Source organism: Hypanus sabinus, chromosome 15 (genome assembly GCF_030144855.1).
Source record: "Hypanus sabinus isolate sHypSab1 chromosome 15, sHypSab1.hap1, whole genome shotgun sequence".
NCBI lineage: Eukaryota > Metazoa > Chordata > Chondrichthyes > Myliobatiformes > Dasyatidae > Hypanus > Hypanus sabinus.
This window is the reverse complement of record NC_082720.1, coordinates 67,723,827-67,744,647: the sequence shown is the minus strand read 5'-3', so window position 1 is coordinate 67,744,647 and position 20,821 is coordinate 67,723,827. Positions and strand designations below refer to the sequence as shown.

At 42.8% G+C, this 20,821-nt stretch overlaps 1 protein-coding gene across 2 annotated transcripts in view; it reads right to left on the bottom strand.

The window, feature by feature from the left end:
• Positions 1-8,121: 8,121 nt before the first annotated feature.
• Positions 8,122-20,821, bottom strand: part of rad50 (RAD50 homolog, double strand break repair protein) — a 171,722-nt gene continuing 159,022 nt past the window's right edge. For both annotated transcript variants that reach the window (XM_059990483.1, XM_059990484.1), the window contains 3 exons: positions 18,002-18,144; positions 13,973-14,106; positions 8,122-8,508 (listed from right to left, as the gene is read on the bottom strand). In XM_059990483.1, the coding sequence (XP_059846466.1) occupies positions 8,325-8,508; positions 13,973-14,106; positions 18,002-18,144 (461 nt within the window). In that variant the 3' untranslated portion in view covers positions 8,122-8,324. The remainder of the gene's footprint in view (positions 8,509-13,972; positions 14,107-18,001; positions 18,145-20,821) is intronic.

Sequence of the window (20,821 nt, the reverse complement as noted above, 5' to 3'; positions counted from 1 at the left end):
ATTAAACTGATAAATGAATGCAGGAAAATTCTATCTCCTAATATTCCATCTAGAGAACATTTCCTCCACGTAGGTTGTGGTTCAAGATCTACAGCAGTCACTCGACTGTAAAATGGTGGCCGACCCTCCTTGAAGTGCTATACGATCAGACAAGCCATTCTCAGATAAAGAGCGACAAAGCCTTTAGCGTTTTCTAACAGATTTTAAAAACTCCCATGAATCACTTGAAAGCAGAGAAGAGAATTTTTCAGATATATAAACAGTCTTCACTGTGGAAGACAAAAGCAGTTTGTCAAGAGTGTCAGGGGGGTAGAAATGAGTGCAGCTGGTATTAGTAAGGTGAAGATGCTCCAGAAGCTGAAAGGTCATAAGGTAGATAAGTCACCTAGACCAGGTGAACTACACCTCAGGGTTCTTAAAAAAACAGATTACGGAGCCATTAGTAATGCTCTTTCAAGAGTGGAAGAGTTAAAGAAATTTGAAACCTGTAAAAGTGGCAGGATAGGGAGGGGTCTTATATTGGAAAAAGTCAATTTAAAACTTCTTTAAGAGAACAACGTTCCTTGATGTGCGTTTAAAAGAATGATCTAACCTGGACCCTCAGCACCTCCTCATTAGTAAAGAAGGCACACTTTCTGCAGAGATTGAGGCATGCAAGACTCCCTGCCCCCATTCTAACAGCTTTCTACAGGAGCACCTTCAAGAGTATCCTATCTGACTACATCATTGCGTGGTACAGAAGCAAGACCCTATACAGGATAGTTAAGACCACTGAGGGGGTCATTGGGGTCTCCCTCCCTCCTGTTTGTGACATTTACCGGGAGTGTTGTATACAAAGGGCCAGAAGCATTGTTGATGATCCCTACCACCTATCCCACAGTCTCTTTGACCCACTACTGTCAGGAAGGAGGTACAGGCACATCAGGACTAGGAGTGTCAGACTGGGTAACAGTTTCACACACAAGAGAAAATCTGCAGGTGCTGGAAATCCAAAGCAACACACAGAACGCTGGGTGATCTCAGCAGGTCAGGCAGCATCAATGGAAATGAATGAACAGTTGGCGATTCGGGCTGAAACTCTTCTTCAGGACTGAAAAGGAAAGCTATGAGACTCTGTCAGCACCGAGGTCTTCACTAGGCCAGCGAGCTGTTAACTGTTTACCTGTGCTGTGCACTACATGCACTTTGAGTTATATTTTATTTACTTACTTTGTGGTAATATTTTGTTTTATGTCTGTGTGATAATGTTTTGTGGGTGCACCATGGTCCGGAGGCATGTTGCTTTGTTTGGTTGTATATATGTAGTCAGATGACAATAAACTTGAACTTGAACCATTGTTTTATAAACTGAGGCATTGTGTACAAGGTCACACTAAACCTTTATGGATTGTTCAATTCATTCTGGACATTTCACCCTCAATGTCATGAGTATCACCTGCCAGAAAGTTACTTAGACAGAGGGCTGGGTGCCTTTAATCATGAACCTACTAGTGAACCTACATGCTTCACCAGAGAATAAAATGCAGTGAAGGGACCAGCCATCAATTGACATCTGGAATGAGTTTTGAAAGCACACTATTTCCCCAGTGAGACTGCATGTCTAACCAATGACTGGAAGCCTCAGGATTGGTTTTGAGATTATCGTCAGTAAGCGCAAGAGATGTTGCAGATGCTGGTAAACCAGAGTCACTGAATATGTTGAGGAAACTCAGAAGGTCAGGCAGCATCGGTAGACCCTCCATCAGGATGAAGGGTCTCGATCCGAAACGTCAACCTTTATTCCTTTCCACAGATGCTGCCCGACCTCCAGCATTTTGTGGTGTGTTACTCTGGTGAAGTATCACTGTTACAATGTGAAAACACAGGTATTTTAAAACGGGTAGAAAAGTCTATATGGAAGATCATGAACATGAATGAAATGGACAATCTTTGTAAAGACTTGGTGCAGGTGAACATAGAACAATACAGCACGTTACAGGCCCTTCTGCCCACAATGTTGTGCCGACCCTTAAACCCTGCCTGTCATATAACCCTCCACCTTAAATTCCTCCATATACCTGGAGAAATGGGTGAACTTGACTTATTCTGTGATGTAGTATTCATAAAAGCACAAAGTAAAGCTGGCACACTTATCTTACATCATTTGGCTCAAAACCACAGATGAATCACAAAGAGACAGATACTGGCCCCCCAACTCAAACCCTTGTGGACTCGGCTAATGAGTTTTCAGAATTACCCCCCCTCTCTGCCCTGCCCCAGGTAGACAGGTGAGAGGAGTGTCATATGGATTAGGGCCATAAGGGTTGTAGTGAGGACCATCGAATGATTCCATACAAATAGAACCCTGAGCTGTAGTGGCAAAAATTTCCCCAGAGTCCAGACACAACCCAAACCCAACTACACTCAGTGACCACTTTATTAGGAACATCTTGTTAAAGTGAATATCTAATCAGCCAGTCATCCAGCAGCAATTCAATGCAAACATTGTCAAAAGGTTTAGTTGTTGCTCAGACCAAACATCGGAATGGGGAAGAAATGTGATCTATGTGACTATGATCGTGCAATGATTGTTGGTGCCATATGGTGTGGGTTGAGCATCTCAGATGCTGCTGATCTCCTGGGATTTTCACACACAGGTCTCTAGAGTTTACAGAGAATGGAGTGAGAAATAAAAAAATATAAGAAAACATCCTGTGCTTGACTGTTCTGTGGGCAAAAACACCTTGTTAATGAGAGAAGTTGGAGGAGAGTGGCCAGAATGGTTCAAGTGGACAGGAAAGCAAACAACCACGTTACAGCAGTGGCGTGCAGAGAGCATCTCTGAATGCACAACACATTGAATCTTGGAAGTGGATGGGCTACAGAAGACCACACCAGGATGCACCCGCTTCCTTCATGTGCCAAACTCCGGCCAGCTATTATCATAACGATGGCTCAGGTTGGATTTAATCAAAATATGATCAAGCCTGAATTTTAAACCCACTTCTACAAATTCCGATGAAGGTTTTTACAACTTGTCTTTCCCTAGATGCTGTCTGACCTGCAGTTTTTTTTTCTCCCACAGTATCTTTTATATTTAGTTTCAGACTTCAGTACGAGTTTCCATCAGTAGCTGGCTACGACATGACATGAACATGACAAACTGTCTCATTTCCTCCTTCCTTGCAGACAGCGCAGAGTAATGAAAGTGGAAGCCATGCACTTACAGCTTCCTCTGCAGCACAATGGAACAATAACAAAGACTGCAAACTACTGCAGAGAAACATTTCAAAGCACTTTCTCCAACGACCTCTAGCAGTTTTATTGGACTTGAAAGCCTCAATGTGGTGAGGCAAAAAATAGGAGGCAATTTTATATCCCTGAACAGGATATGCCAGAGTGGCTACAGGCTTCATTAACAGAACAATTCTGGCCATTACCTTATAGACTTAGTTTCTATCATGACTTTACATTACTAAACAACTTAAACACTTCATTCATTAAGGAAGCGGAAATCAGGAGAAAACACGCCATTCTTCACTGAAAGGTCAATGGTGGAAAGGGTTCAATGTTCTTGGCACCTCGGAAGATCTATTCTGTGCCCAATTCATTGATGCACACAAGAAGGTGGCACGGCAGCAGCTCTACTTCATGAGGAGTTTGAGTACGTCTCCAAAGTCGCTTACAAATTTTCTCCAGATGTATGGTGGGGAGCATTCTGACTGGTTACGTCATGGCATGGATTTTGCTGTGAAAACTGATGAGGGTAGAGCGGTGGATGTTGTCTATATGGACTTTGGTAAGACAATTGACAAAGTCCTCCTGGGCTAATCCAGAAAATTAAGACATAGGATCCGTAGCGAATTGGCTGTTTGAATTCAGATGTTTGCATATAGAAGACAGGGAATAGTGGTTGAAAGGACTTATTTGAGCAGGAGGTTTGGGATCAGTGGTATTCTGCAGGGATTTGTGCTGGGACCTCCACTGTTTGGGATATATACAAATGACCTGGATGAAAATGTAGATAGTTGGGTTATTAAGTTTGCAAATGATACCAAGATTGGTGGAGTTGTGGATAGTGTTGAAGACTGGCAAAGAATACAACACAATATAGAGCAGGGCAGAGAAATTGCAAATGGAGCTTAATCCAGATAAATGTAAGGCATTGCCCTTGGTAGGACAAATGTAAGGAGACCATAACAGTGTTGATGAGCTGAGAGATTTTGGGGTCCAAATTCATAGCTCTGTGGAAGTGGCTAGATAAGTCCATAAGGTGGTTAAGAAGGCTCATGGAATGTCTGCTTTTATTAGTTCAAAAGCAAAGGAGTTATGTTGCAACTTTATAAAACACTGGTGAGGCCACATCTGGAGTATTGCATACAGTTCTGGTCGCCCCACTATAGGAGGGATGTTGAGGCTTTGGAGAGGGTGCAGAAGAGGTTTACTAGGATGCTTCCTGGTTTAGAAGGCATGTGCTTTCCTGAGAGACTGGTTGTTTTCTTTGGAACAGCAGAGGCTGAGGGCAGATCTGATAGAGGTATATAAGGATTATGAGAGGCATAGATGGAGCAGACAGTGATTATCTTTTTCCTAGAGTGGAGATGTCTAATACCAGAATGCATGCATTGAAGATGAAAGTGGGTAGTTCTAAATGGGTAAGTATTTTTTTTACTCAGATGCCTGGAGTACGCTGCCTGGGGTGGTGGCAGAGGCAAATTTATTAGCAGCTTTTAAGAGATGTTTAGTTAGGTCCATGAATGTGAGGAAGATGGAGGGATAGAGACATTGTGTAGGTAAGAGGGATTAGTTTTTTGGGGTGTTTGATTTACTTTTTAGCTGATTCAGCACAACATTGTGGGCTGAATGGCCTGTTCCTGTGTTGTACCGTTCTATGTTCTACGAAACAGAGATTCTAATGCATGGACTGCAAGGTGGCAGAGGGTTTATTGACTCAGCCAGCTTCATCACGATCACAGCACTCCCCATCTTCAAGAGGCAATGACTCAAAAAGGCAGCATCCATCGCTAAGGATTCTCGCTGTGCGGGAAATGCCTGCTTCTCATCACTACCAGAGATGGTCCAAATTTAATGATTCAGAGAGAGCTCTTCCCTTCTGGCAGCAGATTTCTGAATAGTCCATGAACATCATCATGTTCTTTTTATTTGTATTATTTAATTTTGTAAATTATAGTAAATTTTAATGTCCCTGCTGCTGTAAAACAAATTTCACATTGTATAAGTCAGTGATAACAAAACCTAATTCTGATTCAGAAAAAGTTTACAATGTTTACAAAGCAAAGTAATGACATCTTACAACTTTTGCAGTCCCAACATTACCAAATTTTCTGAACTAAAGTTTTAGGCTTGAGACGCTGTACTTGATTCGACAAGTTCTTTTCATTTGTAGTTGCTCCAATAATTGTGCTAAAGATAGCTTTCTAAGTTCGGTACTTTAAATGTACGTATGGTGTGTCAAGTCACTGACAACCAATTTCAGAATTTATCAAATGTGCCCATTGCCCTTTTCACTCTCTGCTTACTGAGATTGATGGACAGTGGGCAAGCTTATTCAAATAATTCAAGCTGCACCAACCTTAGGTGATATCAAGGCACAACTTGGAACTTCTTCAAGGGCCTAGCTGGAATGGAGAGCAGAATAAACTAGCAAGATTCACAGATTCAAAGAGATGAAACTTTATTTGAGGAAAGTGTATAGTCAGCCACATATCTCAGCTTTCCTGCACTGAGAAAATGGCTAATACTGGACTACAACCTAGCTTCCCCACTCACTCTAATTATTACTTGTTTTAAATAACTCTTGGCCATAGAAGGCAGAGGATAATGGTGAATGGGTGTTTCTCTGACTGGGGTTTGTGACAAGTGCTGCCCTACAGGGATTAATTCTGGGACCCCTGTTGTTTGTGGTGGTTTGGATGAAAGGGTACAGTAGGTGGGCTGGTTAGGGAGTTTGCAGATGACACAAAGGTTGGTGGAGTTGTAGATAGTGATGATGGTTGTCAAAGGATTTAACCGGATCAGTTAAAGATATGGGCAGAGAAGTGGCAGATTGAGTGCAAAGTGTCCCACTTTGGAAGATCAAAAGTATAAAGGGAAATTAAGTGGTAAATGATAAGCCCTTAGGAGCATTATGTACAGAGGGATCTTGGAGTGCAATTCCATAGTTCCCTGGAAATGCGACTCAAGCAGCTGGGTGTTAAAGGAGGCATACAGCACTACAGGCAGTCCCCGAATTATGAACAACTTGTACTTACGAACGGCCAGCCATAAAGGCTATTACATAGAAAATTTGAGTTAAATACAGTTGTTTGCAATAACAAACGCACACATTACATTGTGATGTACCTGTTCCGACTTCTGTACAAATCCGACTTGAACAAAGACGGACTCAGGAAAGGAACTCGTTTGTAACCCGGGGACTGCCTGTACTAGCCTTTGTCAGTCAAGGCATTCTGTATAAGAGTTTAAAAGTCACATCACAGCCGTATAACTCTTTGTTTAGGCCATATTTAGAACATTGTGTGTAGTTTCAGTCACTGCTTTACATGAAGGATGTGGAGGCTTTTGAGAGGGTGTAGAAGAACTTCAAGCAAGTCATCTCCAGGACTCCAGAGTATAAATTAGGATTGGTTTCTCTGGAATGTCAGAGGCTGGAGAGAGAGGTACATAAAGTGTAAGGCATTGACAGCATAGATAGTTTGTCTTTGTCCACATGGTGGAAATGCCAGATACTTGAGGAACATACACAACACGCTGGAGGAACTCAGCAAGTTGAGCAGCATCTATGGAGAGAAATAAACAGTCAATGTTTTGGGCCAAAACCCTTCATCAGAGTTTATTTTGCTTTACAGATGCTGCCTGACCTTCTGAGTTCCTCCAGCATTTGCTGCGTGCTGCTCAAGAATCCCAGCCCCTGCAGAATTGCATGAACATTGACTTCTCTAACTTCCGTTAATGCCCCTCCTCCCCCATCCCTGATATATTTAGTGTTTTTCCCCCCTCCTTTTTTCCCCTCTCATTCTGCCCACCACTTTGCCTGTTTTCCATCTCCCTCTGGTGCTCCCCTCCCCCTTTCTCCCTAGGCCTCCCGTCCCATGATCCTTTCCCTTCTCCAGCTCTGTATCCCTTTTGCCAATCACCTTTCCAGCTCTCAGCTTCACCCCACCCCCTCCAGTCTTCTCCTATCATTTCGCATTCCCCCCCCCCCCCCCCACCTACTTTCAAATCTCTTACCATCTTTCCTTTCGGTTAGTCCTGACGAAGGGTCTCGGCCCGAAACGTCGATAGTGCTTCCCCCTATAGATGCTGCCTGGCCTGCTGTGTTCCATCAGCATTTTGTGTGTGTTGCTTGAATTTCCAGCATCTGCAGATTTCCTCGTGTTTGCCCTGCAGAATCTCTTGTGTTTATGAAATACTAGAGGATATAGCTTTAACTTGGGGGGGGGGGGGGAACTTCATGGGCTGAAGTGCCAGTCTTTTCTACACTCAGTGGCCTTTTTTAATTGTACAGGAGTGGTCTTCTGCTGCTGTAGCCCACCCACTTCTAGGTTCCCACTGCTCTGCATTCTGAGATGCCCTCTGCACACCACTGCTGCAGTGCATGGATATTTGGGTTAATGTCGCCTTCCTGTCAGCTTGAACCAGATGGGCCATTTTCCTTCAACCTCTCTAAATACAAGGCATTTTTGTCCCTAGACCCGCCACTCACCAGATATATGGTTTTTGTTTTTCCTCCCATTCGCTGTAAATGCTGTTGTGCATGAAAATCCCACAAGATCAGCAGTTTCTGAGATACTCAAATCACCCCATCTGGCACCAACCATCATTCCAGTCAAATTCACTTAGATCACATTTCTTCCCCATTCTGATGCTTGGTCTGAACAACAACTGAACTTCTTGACCACGTCTCCATGCTTTTAGACACTGGGTTGCTGCCACAGATATCCACAGGCTGATCAGATATTTACATTAATGAGCTGGTCCCGCAGGTGTACCTAATTAAGTGGCCACTGAGTGTACTATTTCAAACACAGTTCATGGAAAAAGTGTAATTGTACTTTCCTGAATCCACCTGAAATTCACATCCATGACTGACTTCAACGTTGCATAGATGGGAGAGTGAAGGATGGGGAAAGTAAGTTGGTTTTATTTTTGTACCAGTTCAATGTTGTTACATGTCAGAAGAAAAAACTCAAACTTTATATCAACAACAAAATAGAAAGTACAAGACTAATCTTGTAATCATCCAGAAAGAACAGTATCTGTTTCATAAAATGGTTCTCATTACAGCTTACCCTGAAAACTATTATTCATGACATACGTTTTTACTAAACATGGGTGTTCAAAGAGCTGACGCGGCATTTAATGATTTCTGAGCATTGGTCGATGTTCTTCTTGATACGGTAAAAGTGCTCGACGTATTGGGAACGACTCAGCAACTCGACAAAATCCTCATCGTGTGTGATGACCAGAAGCTGAAAGTTGCTTTGGTTTGAGCGGCTCTTTATTATCCTAGAAAACAGCAACACAGCTTGGTCATCGGCTGCAGTCTGCCATCACTACAAGACTCACATGAGGCAAAGAATCAGATAGGAAATATCATTGCAGATGCTACTTGTCCCGCCAACTGTCTTTGCCCAAAGTTCCCTTCTGGTAAGCACTATAGGGCTATTAAAAAAAACTTCACGCCACCTTAAAAATTTCTTCCCCCAGGCAGTTAATCTGATCAACCATTCCAGTTAGCCCCATCCCCACCCCCTCCCACTATCTACTTTCTTAGTCACTGCACTTCATGGTAAACACTTTAAACCACTGCAACACCCACAAAATGCTGGAGAAACACAGCAGGTCAGGCAGTGTCTATGGAAATGAATAAACAGTTCTATCACCTTCCGGCTATCCTCTTTCCCTTTGCCTCAGCTTTTTATTCTGGTATCTATCCTCTTCCTTTCCAGTCCTGAAGAAGATTCTGCGACCAAAACGTCGACTGTACTCTTTTCCATAGATGTTGCCTGTCCTGCTGAGTTCCTCCAGCATTTTATGTGTGTTGCTTTGGGTTTTCAAAACCTGCAGATTTTCTCATGTTTATAACTTTAAATCACTTTTTAAAATGCTGCTGGTATATACATGCTGGCAATTATGTATTTATGCACATTTTAATCCATATCCATTTATTCTAAACTTTTAATATCGTTCTTTATAATTGTTGAATGTTTGTTTTGTTGTATGTTGTGCTAACACATAACAGCAAATCCCTAATACACATAAATGTGTATGGCAACTAAAGTTGATCCTGGTTAATAACAATTGATTCCTTGTTAGGAAGGATAACACACTTGTCATCCAAACCTCACTGCCATTGCTCACAATGCAAAGGTTGGCTAAGGGCAGCACTCTTGTCAAAATGTTTCGGGTATAAGTTGGACTTCAGACTTTAGTATGTAACCTGGGTTGGCCGTGGCTTTTATGTCAGTCTGTGATCATGGGTCACACAAAGGGGCACATTTAATTCTCTCAGCTAATTGGAAAGCCATCAGGCCAATGCATGTGTCAACATGTGCCAAAATTCATCAGCTTTATTGGCTTCACGGAATGTGGGTTGGAGAGTTGTTCTGGAGGGAGGGAGAGGGGGCGAGTGGTTGAGAGGGTGAGGCGGCCAAAGGAGAAGGCAGGTGGGGTGAGGAAGGACGAGGCAAGTCACAGTGTGGATGCAAGACCGAGAGGGAGTCAGAAATGGGAAATGAGGGCGTGGGGTAAAAGGAGGGAAGTGGTATTGGTGGGCAGGCATGGAATGGGATGAAGGGAGCTAAGGCACAGCAAGACTACACAAGGATAAAGTTAAGAGGTGGCACAATAGCACAGCAGTTAGCATAACACTATTACAGTGCAAGGGACTGGAGTTTAATTCCGTCACTGTCTGTAAGGAGTTTGTACTTTCTGCCCATGACTGTGTGCGCTTCCTTTAGATGCTCTGATTTCCTCCCCAATTCCAAAGACATACTGATTAGTAAGGGTTAGTAAATTGTGGGCATGCTGTGGTGGTGCTGACAGCATTGTGACACTAGCGGGCAGTCCCCAGCATGCCCAAGTGTTGATCGTAGATGCAAACGATGCACTTAACGATATGTTTCAATGTACAGCACACATGACAAATAAAGTCAATCTTTAAAACTTAAAGGGTTAGAGGCTTATCCATTAATTTTTAGGAGTAAGACATAATGCAAAAATCGGGAGGATGATGAACAGATGGAAAATGGGTGGATCGTCTTAATATGTAAATATGATCACATGGAGATGCCAGAGTTAACTATCAAAGTATTCAATCAAAATGTGGTTCCAGATCCTTGCTCAGTCATTTTTAAAGATCAAGTTTTCAGCAAAACAGTTTGCCACAAAATATCAGTATGACCAGTAAGTGCACACAGGAAGAACTCTCAGTGTCAACGTGATGTCCAAAAGGGGAAAAGATGATTTGTTTTTAAAGCTGAAAAAATCTGTAAAAGCTGGAAATCCAAAGCAACGCAAACAAGTCAGGCAGCATCTATGGAAAAGAGTAAACAGTTGACATCTCAGGCCGAGACCCTCCCACAGGACTGGGAAAAAAGATGAGGGGAGGGGAGGAAGAAGTACAAGGTGATAGGCGAATCTAGTGGGGTGGGGTGGGGGGGGGTAAAGAGCTGGGAAGTTGATTGGTGAACGAGATAAAGTGCTGGAAAAGGGAAAATCTGACAGGAGAGGACAGAAGATCATGGAAGAAAAGGAAGGATGAGAAAATGAAACCGGAATGGGATAATGGTAAAGGGGGTGGGGCAGTTATCAGAAGTTTGAGAAATCGATATTCACGCCATCAGTTTGACGGCTACCTAGATGGAATATAAGGTGTTGATCCTCCGTTCTGAGTGTGGCCTCATTGTGGCAGTGGAGGAGGTTACAGATGGATATTTCGGAATGGGGATGGGAAGTGGATGGCCACTGGGAGATCTCACTTTTTCTTTTGGATGGAGCTTAGGTGCTTGGTGAAGCGGTCTCCCAATCTGTGTCTGATCTCAGCGATATACAGGACACCACACTGGGAACATCAGACAGAGTAGGGTGAAGTGTCGCCTCACCTGGAAGGACTGTCTGGGCCCTGAATGACAGTGAGCGAGGAGATGTAGGGGCAGTTGTGGCATTTGTTTCGTTTGTAAGGATAAGTTTCAGGAGGGAGATCAGTGGGGAGGGTTGAATGGACAAGGGAGTCACGTAGGGAGTGATCCTTGTGGAAAGCAGAAAGTGGTGGGAAGGGAAAGATCTATTTGGTGGTAGAATATTGTTGGAGAAGGCAGTTGTTATGGAGAATTATATGCTGGATGCGGAGGCTGGTGGGATGGTAGGTGAGAACAAGAGGAATCCTATCCCTGGTGGGGCAGCAGGAGGACATAGTGAAGGCAGACATGAGTGAAATGGAAGAGATGTGGGTGAGGGCAGCATTGATGGTGGAGGAAGAAAGCCCCATTCTTTGAACAAGGGGGACATCCCATTATTTCTGGAATGAAAAGCCTCACCTTGAGAGCAGACATGGCAGAGATGGAGGAAATGAGAGAAGGGGATGGCACTTTTACAAGTGACAGGGTAGGAACGAACTCTTTTAAATTCTTTGGCTTTATGTCATTTCTGCACTCTTCTGGCAGATTATGGAATTACAGGATAGGTGTGGGTTGTCACCTGAACTTAAATATATGTAATTAATTTAAATTGGTTTATTATTGTCACATGTACTGAGATGCAGCGAATACCTTGTTTTACATACCTTTCACAGAGATCAATGCAGAATAAACTGTTCTCATAAGGTGCAGTGCAGGTAGACAATAAAGTGCAAGGACATAATGAATTAAATTAAAAGGTCAGGAGTCCATCTAACCACACTAGGAAACTATTCAATAGTCTTACAACAGCAGGACAGAAAGTGTCCTTGAGCCTGGTGGTGTGCGCTTTTAGGCTTTTGTATCTGCTGCCCAATGGGAGAGGGGAGAAGTGAGAACGTCTGGGTCTTTGATTATGCTGGCTAGTTTATGGCTAGTTTACTGGTTTCTGATGTGCTGAGCTGCATCCACACTCTCTGCATTTCCTTGCAGTCACAGGCAGAACAGTTACCATACCAAGCAGTATCTCATCTGGATAGGATGTCTAGGAGCCATGTATCTGTCCTCTGTCTGCACTGTATTCTGTGTTCCACTGATGTAAACTGCCTTTTCCTGAAACGAATGACGTTTGCTGTGCTAACAGTGAGGGAAAGCTTGTTGTCAAGACACCATGTCAACAGGCTCTCCATCTCCATCCTGTCCTCCAGCTCATTGTTACTTGAGCTGCAGTGGTGTCTTCAAACTTGCAGGTGAAATTTGAGCAGAATCAGAGCACACGGTTCTGAGTGTATGATAATTAAGACTGTATGCAATTAATACCTCTGGGATATTTACGTCATGAGTAAAAGGGGGTTGGTGTGGATGAAGCCACCAGTGAAGGAATGTCTATGTAAATGGAGAATGAGACATGGAGAAAAAGCACTGAAATATTTGCAGACTGAATGTCACAAACACATGAATGAGGATTTCAGGAGAAGATGTGCTGAGGCACTGGTATCCTGTCTCCACACCAGTCTTCAAGTGTTGTTACAACAGTGCCGTCAGAGGTCATGATGTGGGCTGTAGTGTACTGTATTTTTGCAAGGACAGCAGACAAGAATCTGTGGGGATTTTGGAGGAACAGGAGGCTGGAAGCAGGGCTGTCAAAGCTCACATTCCTTCAAAGGCTTCTGACTTTGCTTCAGTCTCCCAGAAATGGTGTGGAGAGAGACACAGTACTTGTTTTATTCCACTTATCCAGTTCCCCATACTCTTTCAAGCATGAAGAACATAAGCCTGTCAGTTTCAGCATTTAAATATGAAGTGACTCCATTTATAAAGAGCATTAAGTTTTTTTGAACTCTTTCCTGCCTGCATGGTGTCTGGTTTAAAATATCTATCACCACATTTTAGAGCTGGTGGGTATGGAATCTAGAACCTACGTAATAAAAAATATCTTCAAAGCATTAGTTTGACTTGGGAAAATACTCCATTTCTTCTTGGGCAGATCTGGATGATGGATGAACTGCTTCCAAATCACTTTCATTGATGTGTACCATTGAGCACATTTTCAAGGAATATTGCCACATGAAAGCAGTATCCATCATCGAAGACCCCCACCACCCAGGTCGTGCCCTCCTCCTACTATATAGATCCCACACCACCAGGTTCAGGAACAATTCTCACTCCATTGGGGGAGAAGAGCTGGACTTGTCTTCCTTCTTGAAATGGTTATAATGACTGCATTTCTAAGGTCGACTGGTATATCGTCTACTTTCCAGAAATGGTCATTGAAGTTGTGGATTCACGACTGAAACCCTTCACTCTACAGCCTTAATAAGAAACCAATGGGTTTAAACCAATAACTCTTCTCAGGCTTCCAGCCGGGTACAGCTATTGATTATAACAGATGTTTCAATGTCAAACTCTGCTACCTTCATCCAGGATGATGTTTGGGCATGTCCAGTCTGGTGGTATTTATACTCCTGTCATCCATCTCTCCTGTTTGATTATTTCTCCTTCAATGGGAAACAATGTGGGAGAGCAGAAACCTGATTGGATGAAGATTAGTCATAATGGTGTGCTGACCTTTTAACCTACTCTAAGATCAATCTATCTTCCCCTCCTACATAGCCCTTCACTGTTTTTTTGTAATTGAGGTTGACACTTTGACAGTGCTGGCTACATGTGTGAAAGTAGATTAGGGTGCTGCATTTACCCTTGAGGTTAGAAGAAGAATTAAATGAATGAATGACGAAAATGAATGAATACCAATCCCAACGCAATGCAAAAACGAAACCTGAATTAATTTGGGATGAACCAGAAAGCTCACTCATACAGATTGAATGTTTTCTAGGTCCGTTTGGGATACTCACTCAACCAAAGCATGGGCCAGTGACTCAATGTTTTCCCGGTCTAAGTTTGTGGTCGGCTCATCCAGAGCTAGAATTCCGCAGTTCAGACAGAAGGTCTCCGCCAGAGCCAAGCGGATAATGAGCGAGGCCAGAACCTGAAATGGAATGAGACCACAAGTCAGAGAGAAGCCCTTCTTCAATGGCTGAGTCAGAGTGTGTGAGACGAGTGTGGTTACTCATAGAAACCAATTGAATGTTGAGTAGAGTAGAATGTCAAGCACTCGATAGAGTAGATGTGGAGTGGACGTTTCCTATGGTGGGGGAACTCTCAAAGCAGAGGACACAACCTCAAAGCAGAGGGACTTTCTTTTAGAATGGAGATGAGGAGGCATTTCTTTAGCTAGAGAGTCGTGAATCTGTGGAATTTGTTGCCACAGGTGGCTGTGGACGCCTAGTCATTGGGTATACTTAAGGTAGAGGTTGACAGAATCTTGATTGGTCAGGGCATGAAGGGATACGGGGGGGGGGGGGAAGGCTGAAAGGGAAAATGGATCAGCCATGATGAAATGGCAGAGCAGACTTGATGGGCCAAATGGCCTAATTCTTCTCCTATATATTATGGTCACATTAGATTCCGCATAAAATACTAACCAGGCCACATTAAGAGTACTGCACAGTTTGCAGTCCACACTACAAAAAGAAGGCTTGGTACCAGAAAGGGTCCGAGGAGACAGAGTCATAGTGTTAAGCAGTGAGGAAATTGTCACCTGCTCCACCAAGTACACATCAATCTTTAAGCATCCACATTTTCAATAATCCTATCCCAACCAATATCTTACCTTTCCCACATTCCTTTCAATTTCCCATCCCAAATCTTATTGTTCACTTAAGCACTTCAGGCAATTTACAACATTCAGGTTTATCATCATTCAACCATACACATGTACACTGCCAAACAGAACTATGCTCCTCTGGACCAAAGTCCACAGCACAGTACATATAGACACAGAAAACACATAAGGCACTATTACCACAAATAAATCAACAAATAAAAGATATTCTACAAGATTTGACATTTAGACATCATTAGGTGGAGCCAGAGTGGCCGCTCTGCCATCTTATAATGTAATCAATTAATCTACCGATCGGCACTTCTTTGGTAATGTGGGAGGAAGATTGAAGCACTCAGAGGACTGCAATGTACTGACAGGAAGAACGTGCAAACTCCACACTGGCAGCACCAAAGATCAGGATTGAACCCAGATGACAGGTGACAACAGCCCTCCTGTACTTGCCACCGAACAGCCCTGATGTGCAATGCCAGGGCTGGAGAAGAAGCAAGTTCGGATTCAGTTGGATCGTTAGTATGCAAAGGTATTGATGTATTAGAGGAGTGAATTCAGACATCCAGGCAGAGATGGCTCAGGGAAAAAGTCACAGTATCAGAGCAAAGGAACAAGTCCATGTGGCCCACATCACGCATTAACCATTAACTTCTACATTGATGCTATCCTAACCCATCTATTCTCCCCAACAACACTAACTCTCATTCACAAGGAGAAATCTTGCCATCAGGGGTAAAATACTTTTGCAGCATTTGAACATAGAACATTGCAGGACACTTCAGGCCTTTTGGCTCACGATTTTGTGCCGACCTTTTAACCTACTCCAAGATCAGTCTTACCCTTCCCTGCTACATAGCCTCCATTTTCCTTCTTTTTTGTAAATTTATTTTTATTGAAGTTTATCATTAAACATTTCCATAAGATGTATTTCAGATACTGTACATATATATCATAATATTTGTCACAAATCTCCACATAATAATTATCTGAGGTATACACTTATAGAAAGGAGAGAAAGCCTCCATTTTTCTTTCATCCATGTGCCTATCTAAGAGTCACTGAAATGTCCCTAATATACCTGTCTCTAACACCACCCTTGACAGGGCATTCCATGCACTCATCACTCTGTGCGTAAAAAAGAAATTAGCTTTGACAGCCCTTTTCATCTTCCACCAATCACTTTAAAATCATGCCCCTCACATTAACCATTTCTGCCCAGTTAGTGAAAAGGCATTCTCAGAAAATGACTTTGATAGCCTACTTAGGGAACCACAGCTTACAGGATCTTACATCTTCTATGTTCTAAAAGCTGTAGGAAATCCTTATTGTAGAACTGTCATACTTATTCTTATTTGAGGCAGTGTTTTAAGTTTAGGTATGGTTCAATAAAAAACTAGTTACTGGCTGTTGTCTTGGAGAAGGTTTGCCAGATATATAGTATCATCCTGATGACCAAATGCCATACAGTCTAGTAGTGAGTTGCTGTCCTGCTCGCTTTTCTGAGATCACCAGACCCTTCTAGACATTGTTAGTGTAGAATGCTGCAAGTTGGATTCACTGACTTATTACCAAGAGCGGACGGTGGTGGAATCCCGTGGACTCCATCACAGTGAGGACAACGCCTCAGGCTGCAGTGTTTCCTGTTTACAGCTGTAAGCAGAGAGGCATTGGAACCAGTGCACTCTAGCACGGATGCTGTAGCGTGGCATCCGGGCTGGAGTCAGTGTTGCACCCCGGTATAAACTCGGCAGAAGACAAGCTGTATTGTGGTCGACTGCAGATTTCTGTGGCATTCACAGCTTAGGTCGGGATTATTATTTTTTTTTTGCGTGGCTGTATCTTACTGATAACCTCATGTGCTTGCTATCTGGTATGTTCTATGCAACACAAACAAAATGCTGGAGGAACTCAGCAGGCCAGGCAACGTTTATGGAAAAGAATACAGTTGATGTTTCAGGCCAAGACTATTCAGCAGGATTCACTGGGTGACTCTGTGAGTCCTGCTGAAGGGTGTTGGCCTGAAACGTCGATGGTACTTTTTCATAGATGCTGCCTGGCCTGCTGAGCTCCCCCTGCCTTTATGTGTGCTACTTGGTGCAGATTTTCTATTGTTTGTATGTTCTGTGTGTGTTTAGTGCTGTGTGAACACTGGTACTGTGATTTGCACCTTGGCCTTGGAGTAACGTTCTCTTGTTTGGCTGTATTCATGGGTTTTCATGTATGGTTGAAGAACAATTAAACTTGATTGAATTGAAATGAATCATTAATGGTTTAAAACCTCAGATGCATGAATACTGTATAGAACACAGAAAGGTACAGCACAACCCAGGCAGGCCCTTCAGCCCACAGTGTGGTGCTGACCTTTCAACCTACTTTAAGATCAATCTAACCCTTCCCCTTCTACAGAGCCCTCTACCCATGTGCCTACATAATGTATCTGCCTCTACCTCCGCTCCTGGCAGAGTGCTCAATGCATTAAGAAAACTTCATGCTTTAATCAACTTTGAATTAGAAGTGCAAATTGGTTAAAGGAGAGAATTTACATCATTTCCAACTGCAGTTGCAGAAAATGAAATGGACTTTTAAAATGATCGAAGAAATAGTATTGCTTTATAAATGAACAAATGAAGGACAGAGGCATAAGAGTAGACAGGAAAGGACCAAAGTAATCACATAGTTAAGCACAAGATAATTACACAGAGCTACTCTTCAGTAAAAATGAACCAGATTTAGCAGATTATCAGGTAAATCTGGAATAGTTACATTATTATATGAAGTTTTACCTAATGCCTCAGAGAGGAGGTACAGAGAGATGCTACTGCAGCATAACAGTTAGTTCACCGCTTTGCAGCACCAGCAACTACCATTTGGGGTTCAATTCCTGCCATTACCTGTGAGGAGTTTGTACGTTCTCCCCATGACCACATGGAATTCCTCTGCATGCCCTGGTTTCCTCCCACATTCCAAAGACGTATGATTAGGATTAGTGAGCTGTGGCGATGCTGTGTTAACACCAGTATGGTGGCACTTAAAGCGGCCCAGCTGATCTGATTCGACACAAATGACACATTTCCCAGTATGTTTTGATGTGGATGTGACAAATAAAACTAATCTTTAAAAGGCCAGAGAGAAAAGAATAATATTGCTGCCCTTCTGTCACTGATGTTAAATACATGATGCACAGAATCTGAGATTTATTCCATACCTTCTGTCCAGCACTGTACCTTCCTCTCATGTCCAGAGCTGTATCACCCTTCACCATGACTACACGGTAATTGTAATTTCTTCTTTTGTCACTGGCAGACACATTTTCATCAGCATCAGAACGGATCTCAATGTATTCAATATCTATCGAAAGAAACCACCAAGTCAGGTCACATCACAATAGTTTCTCAAAATCTTCCACAGACACTTGGAGAGGCCAAGGTTGGGAGGAATTTCTTCAGTCAGGAGGTGGTGAATCTGTGCAATTCATTGCCACGGATGGCCGTGGCGGCCAAGTTACTGGGTGTATTAAAGTGGAGCAGAGGACACTTTTGATTAATAAGGGTCTCAAAGATTATGGGGAAAAGGTATGAGAATGGAGTTGAGAGGGAAATTAAATCAGCCAAGAATGAATGGCAGAGTGACATACATGGACCGAATGGCCTAATTCTTCTTACATGTCTTGTGCACGATTCCTCAATTTAAAATCTTATCGGGACAACTGTGCCTCTGGCTGGGTAGAACATACAAAATTACAGAACAGTACAGGCTCTTCAGCCACAATGTTGTGCCGACAATTTAACCTACACGAAGACCCATCTAACCCTTCCCTTCCGCATAGCCCTCCGTATTTCTACCATCTATGTGCCCGCCTAAGAGTCTCTTACATAATCCTAGTGTATTTGTCTCCACCACCATCTCAAGCAGCATATTCCATGAACCCTCCACTCTGTGTAATAAACCTACCCGACAACCCCCCAATAATTTCCTCAAATCACCTTAAAATTATTCCCCCTCTGTTAGCCATTCCCGTTCCCTCTAGCTCTGCACTATACTGCAGTGTCCATCTACTCAGAAACAATTGGTGGGCCGGACACGATGGGCCAGATGGTCTAATCTTCCAGCAGTGTGTTGTGGGCAATTCCTCATATTGAAATCCTACCTGAGCAACTGTGCCTCCGGCAGCACTCTCTCAGCACTACAGTCTATCGCATCACAGAACCCAGAAACAAGTGTGTTACAACTGAGCCACTGTTAGGACATAATGCAAAATTCTGAAGCTCAATCACTTGTAGTAACGAAATTAAATGCTATACTAAATTTGTACTCAAACTTACATCCAGTTGAAACATTTACACTGAACTAGAAGTAACCTATTGACACTGACCTTTCCACATCCTCAGTCAGTGGGGGTTTAACCCTGTGAAGCCAGCAGATTATGTGCTTTTAAGGCAGGGGTTCCCAACCTTTTTTTTATGCTATGGGCCCTTCTCATTAACTGAGAGGTCCATGGATCCCAGGTTGGAAACCTCGGTTTTAAGGTGACTCACCACTGAGTTTCTACAGATGACTCTGTCTGGCATCTTGTCACTGTTTCGTTTTCTCTTTCCTTCATTCTCCGCAAACGTCATCAAGTGTGGACTTCGGAGTTTTAGTTTCAGACCAATAAATAAATCCAGCAGTTCAAAGTAAATTTATTATCAAAATATGTATATGTCATCATATACAACCCTGAGATTCATTTTCTTGCAGGCATTCACAGAAGAACAGAAAAAAAAAACTACAATAGAATCAATGAAAAACTACGCAGTTTACCTCAGCAACCAAAACACTGAGATACCTAGGAAGGAATTCAAAATGAGCTTACAGAGGAAACATATGTACGGAATGACAATTATTTAAAGGACAATTAAGTCCTCCTTGGGTGGTTGGTGGGGTCAGTGGGCTGCTGTATGGGCCATCACTGGGTAGCATGGTAGCCTAGCAGTTAGTGTTAGTACATTGCCAACAATCAGTGATTGGGGTTCATTTTCCCACAACTGTCTGTAAGGACTATGCACCTTCTCCCCACAACCGCCTGGGTGCTTCGGTTTTCTCCCACATTCAAAAGACGTATGGGTTAGATTTAGTAAATTGTGGGCATGCTACGCTGACACTGGAAGCACGGAGACATTTGCAACTTGACCCCAGCATATATTTGGACTGTGTTGCTCATTGTCGCAAACAACACATTTCACTGTATGTTTTGATGTACATGTGATAAATAACTTACTTGATCTAATAAAGCGAATATAATCTGATTGAGATTCCAACTTCCCATAATTTATCAGAATTTAGGTACTCACTCAATCTTCTCATCCAAGTTTGCTTATCGTAGATGAGAACGTGGCAAGGGCCAGGTTGAAGGGGTTGGAGAAGAGGGATGGCTGGTTCAGCTCACTGCTCTGCGAGATTTACTCACCTCTGTGCTGAACTGAGGATGCGACCTGCTCCTGAATCAGCTGCAATGATGCCTAGCTTCCCATCTCGGGACTCACTTTTGTGAACTTCAGTTTTGAATGTTACTCGCTTACTTTAATTGTCTGCACAATTTTTTTTCTGCCCATTGGGTGTTTGATAGCAATCTTTTTCTAAATAGGCTCTTTTTGGTTTCTTTGCTTTGTGGCTGCCTGTAAGGAGGTAAATCTCAAGGTTGTATATATTATACATACTTGATAACAAATGTACTTTGAACCTTGACTCAAACGGATATGGACAGATTATAATTGTGGGGAAGAAGTTATGATAAGGGACATCATTAAGTTATAGACTTCGGTACAAAGATTGAAAAAGCCAATATCATATCCAATTGACAAATCAATGGTGCTGGTTGATAGAGAATTGGTGTGCTCATTCACAAGGTACAGAACGTTAACATACAGAAACACCACACCAATAGGAAAGCTGGAGGTATGTTAGCCTCAGTCATAAAGGGCTTAGAATAAAAAGACAAAGGAAATCTTAATTATTATCAAACCTTTGAGTAGGTTTCTTCCGTAGC